Source organism: Filicampus tigris, chromosome 9, assembly GCF_054856515.1.
Source record: "Filicampus tigris isolate MCC_2025a chromosome 9, RoL_Ftig_1.0, whole genome shotgun sequence".
Lineage (NCBI taxonomy): Eukaryota > Metazoa > Chordata > Actinopteri > Syngnathiformes > Syngnathidae > Filicampus > Filicampus tigris.
Window position 1 is genome coordinate 23,268,646 of NC_141225.1, and position 13,731 is coordinate 23,282,376.

The window sequence follows — 13,731 nt, forward strand, 5'->3', positions numbered from 1 at the left end:
CCAGCCGTTTCAGGCGCGCTACTCCATGCTAATCTTGCCAAGGAGTTTAACGCGTTAGCATGCATTGATTGTGTGGCTCTTTGCAATGTTAGTTGTATTCCTTCATTATCAGAGTGCTGAAAAACAAATTTAATTTGAGTTCGCAGCCCTCCACACGTTTGTAGGCTAGAGTCGGCCAAGAAAGAGATGTAAAAATAGAAAAACGTCTTTTCGATATCCAAAACACACGTTATTTGATTTGTGTGCAGAAATAAAACCCGTGTATGGTGGGTTTGCGCTCCGTGAAGTCCTTCCTCAGTCAGGAAGCTAAAGAGCACCTCCCGTTCGCACACAGAGCTCACTTGACTGGAGCATCAGAAGAGGAGGAGGTGCACGCTGCACACCGGCTCAACGCACATCTTCTCCTAAACGCGCAGAGGCGCATCATATTCTGCTGATAATCGACCGGCAAAAAAAGAAACGATATGGTCTGCAACTTGTCTTTTGACACCTGATTTTCCTACCAACGTCTTTCCGTATGTATATGGATTAACTTTTGCGGAGGATGCGGTCAGTGTGGCAGAAAATGGGCGTAACTCTCGGTTCCCGTGGATGATGATGTCCCACAATGAACACAGGTTGGTTGTTCATATTTTTTTGGACATTGTTTGTTTCGCTGTCACAGTCAAATAACATAATTGGACTTTAATAAAGTCGATCATGTGCTTATGTTTGGGGGATTGTGAGAGGGATGGCCTGGAGTGGGTGCACTAATTCAATTTCAGTTTGATTAATTACTGAATCATTGAAATACTTTCTCCCCCTGAGGTACCAAGAGAAGTCCATTTTAACATTAAGCAGTGATTGTGTGCTCCATTCAAGAGCAGATGCATTGTACACTAGAACTTCTCATTATTTATTTACATAATTATTTCAGGACAATGTCAAACATTTTTAAAATATGTTTTAAGTAGTTTCACTATCTGCAGCGCTTCTCCTAGAAAATTAACTATATGAACTGAAAAAAAAAAACATGCAGAAGGTCATCTGCAAATTAAACTTCAAAATAATATAGAGTATAATTTGATTCCTATTAGATTGCTCTGATTTGAATTGTCAACGTGAGCTAGTGTTTGCCAAAGCTTAAATACAGTAGTATTGTTATGACTGTACAGGTCGGATTTCACTATGTGGACATTGTCGAATCATATCCTGTGTTTGGAATTGCCATGGTCCAACTGTCCGTCACCTCTTTTGATTTTCAAACATTTGCTTTGCTTGAATTCTTGTTGCATAATTCATATCCTGTTGTTTGCATTTGGATGCTTTGTCAGCCTGGGACCCTTGTTTTTCTTTTGTTATATTGTTCTTTGACATACTGAAAGAACCTTTTCAGCAACAGTGTGCATGTGTGTACCTGTGTGAGTGTGTTTATGTGCTTTCAGTGGAAGAATGAGGAGAAGGAAGTCCATTTGTGTTGTGAAAATGTGTACTCTTAGACATTCGTGGTGACTGGGGGCCAGCTAATGTCCTTCCCGTGGAAATCCTGTGTGGACTCCTTCAAAAAAACAAATAAATAATAAAGTGCAGACAAAATAAAGCAGGTTTTTTTTCAATAAATTAAAAAAATGTGTCACAATAAGATATTCAGTAATTCACAAAAAGTGATGGACATGTCGCGACACAGTGTCTAATAGGATGTGCGTCAGGGCAGGTGCTCAATAACAGGAAGCGACAAGGGGTGTGCACACTTTGTTAGGAACGGGTGTGTTTCATGATAATTCTAAACTTCATAAACAGTGATCTTCGCAGTTGGCACCTAATTGTGAATGTATTTTGGAAAAACACATTTACATGTCTAACCTTCCAATTACAATTAGAGGTAGATACATGTATATGTGTGTGTATGTATATGTGTATATATATATATATATATATATATATATATATATATATATATATATATATATATATATATATATATCCGGCATGTCACGATACGATAATATTACAATACAACCCTCGATATTGCGGAGAGGTTGGCGATATACAAAAAGCTCACGATACGGTATAAAAGCTCACTATACTGTCACAATATTGTAAAAAAAAAAGAGCTCATATTAGAAAAAAATAAATCACAATAGCACAATATTCTGTTTTTGTACATAATAACAGCATTCACAAAGAATTAGGCTTGGCCAGTCATGCATCAAATTAAACTGCTCTAATAAACTTACCACCAGAGGCTGCTGGAACAGCGCAAATGGAAAACAACTTGGGATTTTTAACAGATTTGCTGCTATTAATATCGTGACATGACGACGACAATATATCGTGGCAATTTTAATATCGCAAATCACGATATTGCTGATATTGTGGCATCCCTTATATATATATATATATATATATATATATATATATATATATATATATATATATATATATATATATATATATATATATATATATATATATGCAAGTGTGTGTGTGTGTGTATGTCTGTGTGTCTATACACACAAACACGCATACACAGGCAAACACATGCGCGCAAGCTACCATTGAGTGTGGACCTCTAACAAGCATGTATCATTTCCCAGACGGGGAGATGTTATTGTTTCTCCTCTAAGTGCGCTGTGGTTCTCTTGTTTTTCCTGCTGATAATGTTCCCTGCAGCCTTCTGCATGTCACTGACTACTGGACAGGACACGGCTTCCCCTTCACATTCTATAGACAAACAAGCCTGTTTGTGATTTTTTTTCTGCATTAAGTCCAGGAAGTACCCCTTTTGACATTGGATTTTATTTGACATGATTTTTGTTCTTTTTACAGATTTCCAAAATCCGCTGCAAGTCCCTCGACCAAAGGTCCGAAGTCATTTGACCATCAAAGTGCAGTCCAAACTGATGCCAAGGCCTTGTCCCCCTGGGCATGGGTCAAAACCTCTTGTGGCCCCCAAACCCAAAGGCTTTTATGCGTTTGTACCACAGGAGGAGCAATGTTCCCAACAGAGTCTCACCAATGGAGACCTGCTTTACTCTAATGGAGAAACAGATCTGAAGAAGGCTAATAAAAACCAGGACAATGAGGGAAAAACTGAGACAGAGGAGGAGACCAATGGTGTAACAAAAGGACAGGTTAAGGTCAAAACAGATAATGGGGAAATATTTCATAGTAATAAAGATGATGACAATGAGAGCATTGGCTCTGAAGACACAGTTATTGCAGATGACGGTTTGATTGCAGACCCCACGGATGACGAGAGGCTTGACAATAACTCAACTCAGCCTTATGGTGGCCAAATCAAAGATTCACCTATTCTCTTGTCTCCTGCAAGTGAAAACGAGGAGGAGGAGGAAAGCAACAATCAAGAGTTGAGTGGAAAGACTGACGAATATTTAGAAGAATGTGTAGTAGAACAAAAGCTTGAGCAAATGCATTCATTAAGTCTGGGTGAGACAAACTGTGTTAAATTTAACTTGCCCTCAGATAACGATGAGCTTGAGATTGGACGATTTGTATTTGGATTCCGCACGCTCCCGACTGTAACCGAAGAGTATCCCTATGATGTGATTGGTCCCACAGATGACACCAGTGATACGTGTGAGTCTTGTGACCCAGCTGAAAGTGGTGATGCTGAAGTATGGCAACCAGAACGGGCCACCAAAGATGTCTCTGGCTGCTTTCGTTTCACATCAAGCACTGAGGATGTGTTTGGCCCCTATTCTGTGATTGAGTCCGTTCCATCAAATAAAACTTGCACTGCTGACCCTGAGTGGGGGGAGGATGACACTGATGAAAATCAATCAAATGTTCAGCAAACATCAGCGGCTTCAAACCCGGAGCCTTTCTATGTGTCATCGGATGACGTGGACCAACTCGAAGATAAGCAAGCCCTCACAGATCCGGCTGAGGTTGAGGAGGGAGCTGAACACTGGAATCAGCATAAAGACAAAGCAAAGGACACTGAGTCAGCAGATGAGTATGCAGACATTGAGGATTCTTCCTGTCCAAAAGCTGATGACTTTGAGCAGTTGGAATGTGCCTCGTCAGAAGATTATGTGGAAATAGGTGATGAGGATGAAGAGGACGAGCCAGAAAAGAAACATGTTAAAGGCAAAAGTATCAAAGAGAGAACAGCTCACCGTGAACAGGCTTTCCTCAGTCAAAGAAGAAGCTGCCAGCCTCGTCTCAGGTTATGCAAAATCACTGTGCCAAAAGACTTAGACCTGGGCCGCACCCCGGAGCTCACCAACAGGGTGGTGTTTGCCCACACCACTGAGGCGTTTGAAGAAGACATAGAGGAACTGGATTGCCATATTGTGCCTTTCTACGAGGACACCGACTCAGACAGTGAAGAGCATATTTACGAGGAGGCTGGCTTTGACTCTGAGGGCGAGAACTTTTTGAACCTGGAGAGGAAGCCTATCGTGACACGTTCTCGCTCTTATTCTGGTAAAGTGCCAGGTTACGTCCCGGAGACTGTGCCAGAAGAGACAGGCACTGAGTACCAAACGCATGACTACTGCACAGTTTCCTTGGATCAGAGCAGTGAACCAATCAGCCAGTCCCAAATGCCTGGGGACAGCTGCTTAATCCCATCCCCGAAAACCCGCCAATTCCTTTTGTACTCCCGCTCTGCAGGGAGTCCAGAATTGTCCTTGGCTGAACAAACTTTGATTGATGAGCTTAAGAGCAAGAGGAAAGATGACACTCTTTCGCTTCCATGTGTCATGACTTCCTCTGGAAGTTTCTCCCAACGTAGTCACCAATCATCCAGCGGCGTTTCTACCCCAACCTCTCTCGTGGACATTCCTCCACCCTTTGAACTAGCATACATCACCAAGAGACCAGTAACCAAGAGCTCCCCTTCCCTTTTGATCCAGCATGAGCCCGACGACAAACTCAAGAAGAAGAAAATCTCCTTTAAACGCTTTCTGGCTCTCAAGTTCAAGAGGAAGACAGATTCAAAAGGCGTCGGCGATGGTTCGGTCCGTTCCTCTCGCTCTTCTTCTGAGTCCAGTCGCCATGGCCCTGCAAGAGTCGTTGATCTTGACCATAGAAGCACCTCCAGCTCCCCTCAGCTCCAGCCTTCTGTTGTAAACCCTCAGCAGCCTAACTCAGAACTGCCGTCGACGTTTGTCTTCTACAAAGAACATCAGAGGAGGAAAGGTGACCTCAAAGCCTATGGCAGAGGCGTTTCCAGAGTTGAGTCTTTTGAAGAACGGTCGCATCGCTCTGCCATGCCGCTGCCCTTAACCAAACCCCGCTCAATCTCCTTTCCCAGTGCAGACACCTCTGACTATGAAAATATTCCTGCTATGAGTTCAGACTATGAGAACATCCAAATTCCAGGCCGACTCGCCAGATCACACACTGTAACAGAGTTTTTTGAGGATCCAAATCGCATGACAGCCCCCTGCAATGAGAATGATGGATACGTGGACATGAATAGTTTCCCTGGGATAGACAGCAAACCCTCAAAAGCAGACGCTGAAAGGTAGAGTACACCTTAACAAACTCTTTTAAGAGTTTTCACAAAAACCTTTACCTCAATGTTTTAGCCTTGTTTTGTCTCGTTAAGCAAAATTAAGTGATTTGAATCGTTTGTGTTATATCCATGAATGATGATAAAAGTAATAAACAGATACACTATAGATCATCTTTAGATACCTTGCCAACCATGAGACTATTTAATTTGGGAGATCAAAAAATGTCGAGTCTATATTTTTAATTGTCATAACGATTGAATGCAAGTTTTACTGTATTGTAATTTGTCCATTTTTATTAGCAATTACAAATGATGCAACTCGCTTTACAATACGTATAGCTACCAGGACTGAACTCGGTATTTTCAAATCAGTAGTCAGTGCTCACCTGCAATGTTTGCAGTCTTGTAAGAATCATTCTAATTGCAGTCTTGACCCTTTAATGCTGTACTAACGTATTACGCAGTCTTATAATGTCTTGCATGAGGCAGAGTGAGATCTACCTGTTGTAAAAGTCTGTTAACTGAGAGATGACCACCTGGATGGTTCTTGGAATAGCCCTTGCGGGCAAGCTTGCTCATGTTTTGTGGATTTAGAGATGATAGAACGTATCAGCAATGGCCCACTGAGCAGAGATTATTCACATTAGATAGTCGTTATTAGCTGCAATTAAAAATGAAGGAGGGGGAAGCGGGTGGGGGTGGTGGTGGTGGGGGGCTTATTAGCTGTAGAAGAGCACATTTCACGTGAGGAAGGAGAGATGAGGAGCAGTACTCGTGCTAATGGATGGGGCAGAGGCGTGAGAAAACAAAGAGAATAGTGAAGTCGATGAAGAAGCAGCCAAAACAAGAGAAACGGGCGAAAGCCGTTTGGCTGTAATTGCTCTCCTGTACCTGACACTTATGGTTAAGTTTAGACGTGCTCTTATTAAAGCGGCACTCTCGCGGGTGCCTCTCTCTCGTTCATTGGACCCTCGGGGGACCGCGGGCTTTACAGCAGTGTTTGATGGAGTGAGGAATCACCGGGGTCAGACAGTGCCAAATTACCTCAGCCTGACCAGCAGCTTCACTTGCCATGTGGCCACAATCTTTCCCATTCTTAATTAAATAGTAGCGCTTGATGACCTGTGTGTGGTCAAAAGCGCGGTCCATTATTGAGCACTCGCTAAAACATTTACTGGGGTAGATAACACCCATCGCAGTTTGTATCTCTTGAATGCCTTTTCTCTTTCAAGTTTTTTTTTTTTTTATTATTCTGCAGTGAATGTTATCTTGACTACTCTCTTATATCACTTTGAGACCGTGGAGAGTAATGCACAGCGTTAAGAAATATCCTTCCTCGACAATGGGGAAGATTTAACAATAACAACCCAATTAATTTGGTAATTGTTTTTAATTTGGGCACAAATTGAAGCATTTGGATTTTTAAGGTGCATCTGTTAGCAAATGGCTGCATGTGAGTCCCGTTATTCTATGTATTCATTTTAACAAATACGTGGGAATGTGTGTTTGTCCTTATATATTTATTACATTCAAAAAGACCCAGGCCCAAAGAAACTGTTTCTAATTGAGAAATTGGAAAATTTCAATATGAATGCAGTCTTCAGACAGTCAGACAGACGGTTGAAGAAATGCAAAGATCCTGATGTGGCAACGTGAACTCGGTAAACACATTCCGTTCATCAGTGACTGCGTGTATGGCTCAAGTGAAGATATGGGAGAGTTTCTTTTGGAATGTACCGAACTCCTACTTTCATTCCAGTGTTGTGTTGAGGAAAAAGATATTGCCTGGGAGAGTTGTGCCTGACTGATGTGTGGCAATACTGTATGTAGTAGGCCACAGCTGGTGGCAGCCAGTGCGCTCGATTTAGCCTTGATTGTAAAATGCTTTTAATCCCAAATCAATTCTGTATATGATTTCTCAGCAATCTCTGAATTGATTCAATGGCTTATAACTCAGTATATTGTTCCAGGCATCAACATTGTAGTCACTTCTGCTGAAGTGAACATACTCCACCATTTATTTAGATGTACTTTAAACTTTACATATGTCACAGCATATGTTTACATTAGCATTTTTCACACAGATTCACTGTGCACTCTTTTTCTGTCAGTGATGTTATCGATTAGGCTCGTTGACTAGCTCACAGCATTCACTATAATGCTAAGAGCCTATCCGTCGTGTCCCCTCCACTTCACCGCATTTCCCCTGGAGAGCCTTGTGTTGTCAGAGCACTCTTAGAGGGCCTGGTTAATGTTCATTTGAATGCAAGGGCACACCATATCTTTTTGAATGTACATCCCTTGCGGGCATATTGTACTCTAAATTTTAATCTCAACATAAGCATGCTTCCAGGCTGATCATTTTACAATGGCAGTGATTGATGAGGCCACAGATAGTGTTTGTACACTCGGAGAGGAAAAATAACAGATTTCAGTGGTGAGAATAACCAAATGGCCTCACAGCACTGCACACAAAACCACCTTACTGCAGCGGCAGTGAAATATTTCCAATGTAGTTTACAAAGGTGCTGTACAACAAATCTGCATATTGTAAGTTACAACTTTGCTATGACTTGATCAAGTGAATTAAATAATCATGATGCTTTGCAGGCTAGTATGATGTACGACACCCACTAATAGTGCAAGCCAATGCAGGTCATGTTTTTTTTATTTTTTTTGCAAGAGTGTGTGAGTAGAGTGTGCATGTGCTTTGTCAAAGATGGCACCTTTGCTGAGAGTGCACTCTTATTTAGCCAATTAGCAGTGTGGCAACAAATGAGCAGTAACCAACATTTTGGCAAAGAAAGTGCAGGATATGTGATTGTATTCAACTTTGAGACCATTCCTTGTCCCCAGATGTCAGTTGGAGTCAGTTCCACTTAACAAAGCAAACGTGTAGTTGCGCCTTAATACTGTCATGCACAGTTAATATCGTAATGGAATTATCTGTGTAGCACAAACCTTTTTTTGCTCCGCAGATTCCTGCGGTGGCCGTCACGGCCTCTGTTATGTTATGGGATCAAGGAGTTCCCTTATGTGTATTGTTGTACTGGGTGGTGGCTCTGTGGTGAGGTGGTGGACAGGGTGTGTCTCCGGCTCACCAGGCAGGCCCCGTGCCAGGCATTCTTAGGTCATTGCCAGGTCAGCCCCGGGGAGGAGAAAAAAACAGCCTAGAGGCTGTTTACAGGAAATGCAGGACAAGGGTCGGACTGCGGCAGGAGACAGGGAGAGGGAGACGTGAATGGACAGATAGCATGAATGTGTAGAAGATGGCGTGGTAATGTGGAGGTTTGACGACTCTGAGCTGTCATCTTCATAAGAATGCTCGGTCTGCTTTATTTTTTTTATTTATTTTTTTTTAGTGCTGTGTTTTAAGGGATTCTTGTTTTTTTTCTGTTACCATTTTTACCCAGACTCACACAGTAGAGGTCAAGTAGCAAGCTGCTAGGTTACAACATTGCACGCAGCGTGCACTCCTTAATCTTTGCCACATGGCGTGTAGTTACGACAAGCTTTTACCTGGCATGTTACAGGTAGCCTGAGAGAAGTCAGAGACCTGCATTATTAGAACATCCTGTGATATCGCATTACTTTGTAGAGGCACAAGTGCCACAGGCAACTCATAATCATTATAAAAAGCAGCAAGCAATTTCAAACGAAAGCATCCAATTCTCACAATTCCCCCATCAGTATTTCTTTTGTTGTCGACAGTGGCAGGAAAACCTATTTTCTCGTACCTATTCCCTGTAATAGTGCCATTAGGAGTGGAAAAAAAAGCCCTTGTGATTGCACCTCTTATATATCTTAATTCAACTGAATTACATATTGCAGGCATCGTCACGTCAACTAATTTCAATATAGCTCCTTTTTTAGAAAGGCATTTTGTATTGTACTAAATTTGACACAGTAGATTTACTTTGTTGTGGTATAAAAGACAATCAGGTAACATAATTGTGTTGCCATAATGATCCCGTTAAAGGGATTTCAATATTGTAACATGCAGGCCATGTATTGGTTTGTGGTGAAATGGGCTGGTTGGCTTTAGAAATCATTAAAACTTCGGAGGGACGCTTCAATATAATTTCCATTGTATTTAACGGCTAACCTGTTTTCTTTTTTCTTTTTGTCTTATTCAATGGGTGAAGGAATAATGGTTCCCATTAGTTATTCCTCCATGAGTATTTTCTCAGTTAATTTTGTTAACGACTGAAGATTGTAGAACCTTGGCAAAGAGGTTGTATTTTATATATTTGAAGCAATTCCATCAGAAGCCAACATCACACTGGAGACCAAACTGTTTTATCTTCATTGAGGTCCACCATGAGTCATAGCCCATCAAATGGAGTGTATCCGCCTGCGTGCGCTGCAATAATGGATTCAAATGTACCCAAGTACGCAATATTGTGTGACATACACAGTGGAGCTTTAAAAGACAACACGTTCTATTCATTATGAGGCCACAAAATTGCAATAAATGAGACAAGAAAACCAAGTTCAATGGAAGATCTCCTCTCATGTGGCTTCATTCTTAGATACACCTCTCAGTATGATGCAGTGCAGTTTTATTCCACAGTGATCACAATAATTAAACATACTGTTAATTTTTACTGTCAGTGCACAGACATTAAAAAAAAAAAATTAAAATAAAACTGTAACATTCTTAGCTTTGTACAGGCAGGTGCAGGGGCAGCTTATGATATGGTGGACGTTTATCCAGAACGTGATAATTTGGTGGCTGTGAACCCCCTATTGCTGCTTTTAGATCATCATCCAATCGTCATCCTTGTTCGGGGAATATGGTCAAACACACTAAGTGGGTGTTAATGGTTAGGAGAATTCCAATAATTACCCCAGGTAGCATTTTAGGGATTACAAGAGAAATAACCTAGAGTGGGACCCCCTCGTGCCCTTCTCCACTACACTGAAGGATTATCACTGCACACACACAACTCTGTCACAGATAAAAGGATGAATTGGCAAGGGGATTATAATGTGGCACTGTGCTGCATATGAGGAATGGAAATGCTCAGATCACACTAGCCATCTATCTCTTCCATTCCGCTTACGCTCACTAGGGTCGCAGGTGTGCTGGAGCCTATCCCAGCGGATTTATGGCAAGAGTTGGGCTACAACCTGGAGTAGTCAGCAGCCAATGGCAGGGCACATATAGACAAAAAAAAAACATTCTCGCTCACAATCACACCTAAGGACGTTTTAGCATCTTTAATGAACCCGACACATTGTTGATGTTTTTAGAATGTGGGAGGAAGCCATTCAACCCACGCAAGCAAAAACGACTCCACCCTGGACTCCCTATGTTTTAATATTGTACCTTGGCTCTCCCCTGATGTTGCAGTGCCTACACGGAACCTTTCCCGCTGAGCTCAGTCTCTGCTGGGTCAGCTGAGGAGGACCATGGGCGAACCTCGGAAGAGGAAGAAGGGGCCGCTGAGCAAAGCTATGATCGACAAGTGAGTTATGGGACAAACACATTGCGCCGCAGTTTAATTTGCCCGTTTAACTGGCTCAGCTGCAGCTTGGCTATCTATAGCACATGGCAGCCGAAGACGGCCTTAGAGGCGTACGCTGCCACAAGGAATAATTATATTTAATTGAAATGTGTTTTAATCGAAGGCAAATCATTTGGGAAGTGGCCTTCTTCAGAAAACATAACACAGACAAAGTACAGTAGCCTTGCCGGTAAAACCGCTAAATGGTTTGCATGTGATGTTTTTGAGGCCTTTTGATTAGCCTCTAAATCATTGTTGTCTCAGCGCGCACACACACACACACTCATACATAATGCATCAGTATTTAAAAGTGCCATCTTTGAGAGGGCCCTCATGTCTATGCTGCACTTTAATGAAATAATCAGTCTCATTTTGACAGCAGTGAAAGGAAAAAAAACGTTGTTTTTTTTTTTATCAGTCCCCACGGTTGCTGTATAGCCGCTGCTGTTAATGCTTTAGAGCAATATAAGTGCCCTTTGAACATTAGCTGTTGTCGTTCATCTGTCACTGCTCTCACCCAGACTGATGGGCGATCCCGAGCGTTCTATGTGGCCAAGGAGCTTGTCGATTCGGAAAGACAGTGAGTATCGCCATGGTGTCATCGCAGCCAAACACGTGCATCCTGAAGGTGTTTTTTGCCTGCTGTAATGTCACCCGCGTGTAAAATAATCCATCAGGCTGCATGCAGAGCAACAACCTCATCCTCACTCTGCTTTGCACTTAACTACCGTAATCCCCTAATGTGGGTTCGCCATAATACATAATGTATAGGTCTTGCAAATGGATGAACCTTCCTTCATTGTGTGAATGTTGGGAAACAAGTAACAAGAAACAACAGCGCCTCAATGTTCACATCGAATTTCTGAAGTTGTGATTTCTTGTTTCATTGTGTCTTTTCTGTCTCTTTCAGACATGTCATTGCCCTCAAGTACCTTCAAGAGGTAAAAACTTGTATGCCCTTCTATTTTACTTTCTTGAAAACCCGCTGATAACATTTTATCATGTGAGTCTACTCCCCAGCCTCTGTCTGCGTCTCCTCCTCCCCCTAGCGTAAAGCTCTGCTGAAGTTTATCAATGTTGTTGCAGTGAGATCTACTTCCTGGTCTTGACAAAGTTAACATGTGCTCTGGTGCCGTCAGTTGTAAAGTGATGCAGTGTGTTTACAGGCGCCTTCTGATATTATTGTCCTTATATCTTTACTTACTTGATGTACAAATGTATCGGGACAACAGGCCATGGCACTTAAAGTTCGAGTGTGCAGTATGTAGCATGCAAGGCTACATTGCTAGCAAGACTTATTCATGATGGAGTATTGCCAAAAACAAAATGGTACTAGTTTGATGTTGTGTTTTGTAAGGACGACAAAACGGGAGTTATCTGGCTAAGAGGAGCTAAACAAAAGCCTTTGCAGCGGTATTTTGAACTCGTTGGAGAGAGTCGAATGAAATTTGATCGAGACAAGTGAAGAGAAAGGTGAAATGGTCAATCGAAATGGCATGAATGATCATTTCTAGTTCAACCTGAAATAGCATGGACCTAAGTTTCACTTCAGGTTGAGCTGAAAAACTGCCGCCATGTAGAACGCAACCGTATTGCTCCCGCAGCAAGCTGCGGAGCAATACGGTTGCTTCATGAAATTAATTTTGACCAAAAAGAGGAGCTACAACAAAACCTTTTCAGCAAAGGTGTATAGATGAATGACCACCAGTCAAGCTCTGACAGTGTGACATTGAACTCAGAGGAGGCCATCCGTCAGCCTGTACCTTTTAACCTTGAACAAGGTTACCCTGAATCTCTTATACATACACCGGTACAGTGATTTATGAAAGTCTTGTGCGAGCATGAAAGCTGGCGTGTAATTTGAGGACATTCAACTTTAAAAAATGCAAATATGATACAAGGGATCTCACTAATGACGAGCCTGCAGGGTACAGATAGAAACAGCCCTGCTTTTACTTTATACAAAAATTCAGACATATATTTTCACATATGATTGCAATCAAGGAAAGCTCTCCCGATACATCTTACCATACATTGACTGTTGTTACTACATTTACAAGCGGAAATTGAAGGCCCATCAGTAGCATTGTTAAGTCTTGTATGCCGATAAAGTGGTTGGGTACCAACAAGTGAAGTGCATAAAATGGAGTCATTTCGCTCCGAAGCATTGCAGTGGCTCAACATGTTTGTTTTTTGGGGGGGGGGCTTGAGACTCATATGAGCTATTGTTCCATTGTCCGATAAGGAATAACAAGAGCACAAAGAATTTCCAGGGCCTGTCTCCGCAAAGGAAGGGAGGCCGTGCTCCTCTTTTGAAGGACTTTTCGCACGACAGCTTCAACATACGAGGCGTATTATTTCGTTTTTATTTGAAAACTCTGACCTCTGGACAAATTCTATGGCGGCCAAGCATGACTAGCTCCTCAAGAAGCCGCTGATGTTGCTTCTTGCCCAGCCTTACGTGATGAAAATGGGGATAGGCTGAACAACGCGCGTGCGCGCGCGTGCGTGCGCGTCCACGTAACCAAGGAGACAGAGTCGTCCGGAGCTGTTTGAGTATGTTGCTCATCTTGTCTCCAGCAGATGTGATGAATGCTAACTCGAATGAGATCAATGGTGCGAGACGAACGGCTTGTAGCGCCAAGTGTTAGCACATTATCTCACGGCCAACTTGAGCATCTTTATTTGGTTTCTGTCTGGAGTTAACACAAAACGTCAATTGATAGGTTCCAGAAGTCCATCGCTTACACAAAG

At 42.2% G+C, this 13,731-nt stretch overlaps 1 protein-coding gene across 5 annotated transcripts in view; it reads left to right on the forward strand.

The window, feature by feature from the left end:
• The window catches only part of fgd5a (FYVE, RhoGEF and PH domain containing 5a), a 29,908-nt gene that overhangs the window by 152 nt on the left and 16,025 nt on the right, over positions 1 to 13,731 (forward strand). For all 5 annotated transcript variants that reach the window (XR_015088215.1, XR_015088216.1, XM_086041618.1 and 2 more), the window contains exons 2-6: positions 335 to 617; positions 2,809 to 5,476; positions 10,824 to 10,938; positions 11,499 to 11,557; positions 11,888 to 11,918. Coding sequence is in view for 3 of the 5 variants with exons in the window: in XM_086041618.1 (XP_085897744.1) it covers positions 608 to 617; positions 2,809 to 5,476; positions 10,824 to 10,938; positions 11,499 to 11,557; positions 11,888 to 11,918 (2,883 nt within the window). In the remaining 2 variants the exon portion in view is untranslated. The remainder of the gene's footprint in view (positions 1 to 334; positions 618 to 2,808; positions 5,477 to 10,823; positions 10,939 to 11,498; positions 11,558 to 11,887; positions 11,919 to 13,731) is intronic.